The sequence below is a fragment of the Fulmarus glacialis genome, unplaced genomic scaffold, assembly GCF_000690835.1.
Source record: "Fulmarus glacialis isolate BGI_N327 unplaced genomic scaffold, ASM69083v1 scaffold2042, whole genome shotgun sequence".
Classification (NCBI taxonomy): Eukaryota; Metazoa; Chordata; class Aves; order Procellariiformes; family Procellariidae; genus Fulmarus; species Fulmarus glacialis.
The window spans coordinates 23,676-24,193 of record NW_009199601.1 but is presented as its reverse complement, the minus strand read 5'-3'; the positions used below and the strand labels follow the sequence as shown (position 1 = coordinate 24,193).

The 518-nt window shown below is 42.1% G+C and overlaps 1 protein-coding gene across 1 annotated transcript in view; it reads right to left on the bottom strand.

Annotated features, from left to right (window-relative positions):
- Positions 1 to 281: 281 nt before the first annotated feature.
- Positions 282 to 518, bottom strand: part of PTGR1 (prostaglandin reductase 1) — a 10,665-nt gene continuing 10,428 nt past the window's right edge. Inside the window, exon 9 of the mRNA XM_009573298.1 lies at positions 282 to 417. Within this exon, the coding sequence (XP_009571593.1) occupies positions 307 to 417 (111 nt within the window). The 3' untranslated portion in view covers positions 282 to 306. The remainder of the gene's footprint in view (positions 418 to 518) is intronic.

Here is a 518-nt window from a genome sequence, read left to right as displayed (position 1 = left end):
GACGCCAATGGCCAAATTACTCAAGGAAATAAGTGACCTATCCATGCCACCCGAACCGTGAGATCTGCTGGGATAAATAAGTGCTTGAAATATTTTAGCCACTCTGTGTTAACCGCAAGGAAAGCGGAGGGCATTCCACAAACAACTATAACACAAGCAAAGTATCCATTAACAGATTTATTTTTTCTTCCCATAATCTCAGAATAACTGAGATAGCTACATTTCCTGATGAAAATTTAAAAAAAAAAACAAAAGCAGCTGTGTGAGGAAGCTGGGAACCCCCAGTCTCCCGGGAATATGTGACCTTCAGACTTTTACAATGGCTTTTCCAAGATTTTCTCCCTTTAACATTCCAATGAAAGCCGTTGGCATGTTCTCAAATCCTTCAGTGACTTGTTCATGGTACTTCACTTTTCCCTGTCAAAAGGAAGAAAGGAAATTGCTGAGTTTTCATTCACCAGCTGCCTAGTTTTTACCATTGTCGCCCTGTACTCGGCACTGGTGAGGCTGGACCTCGC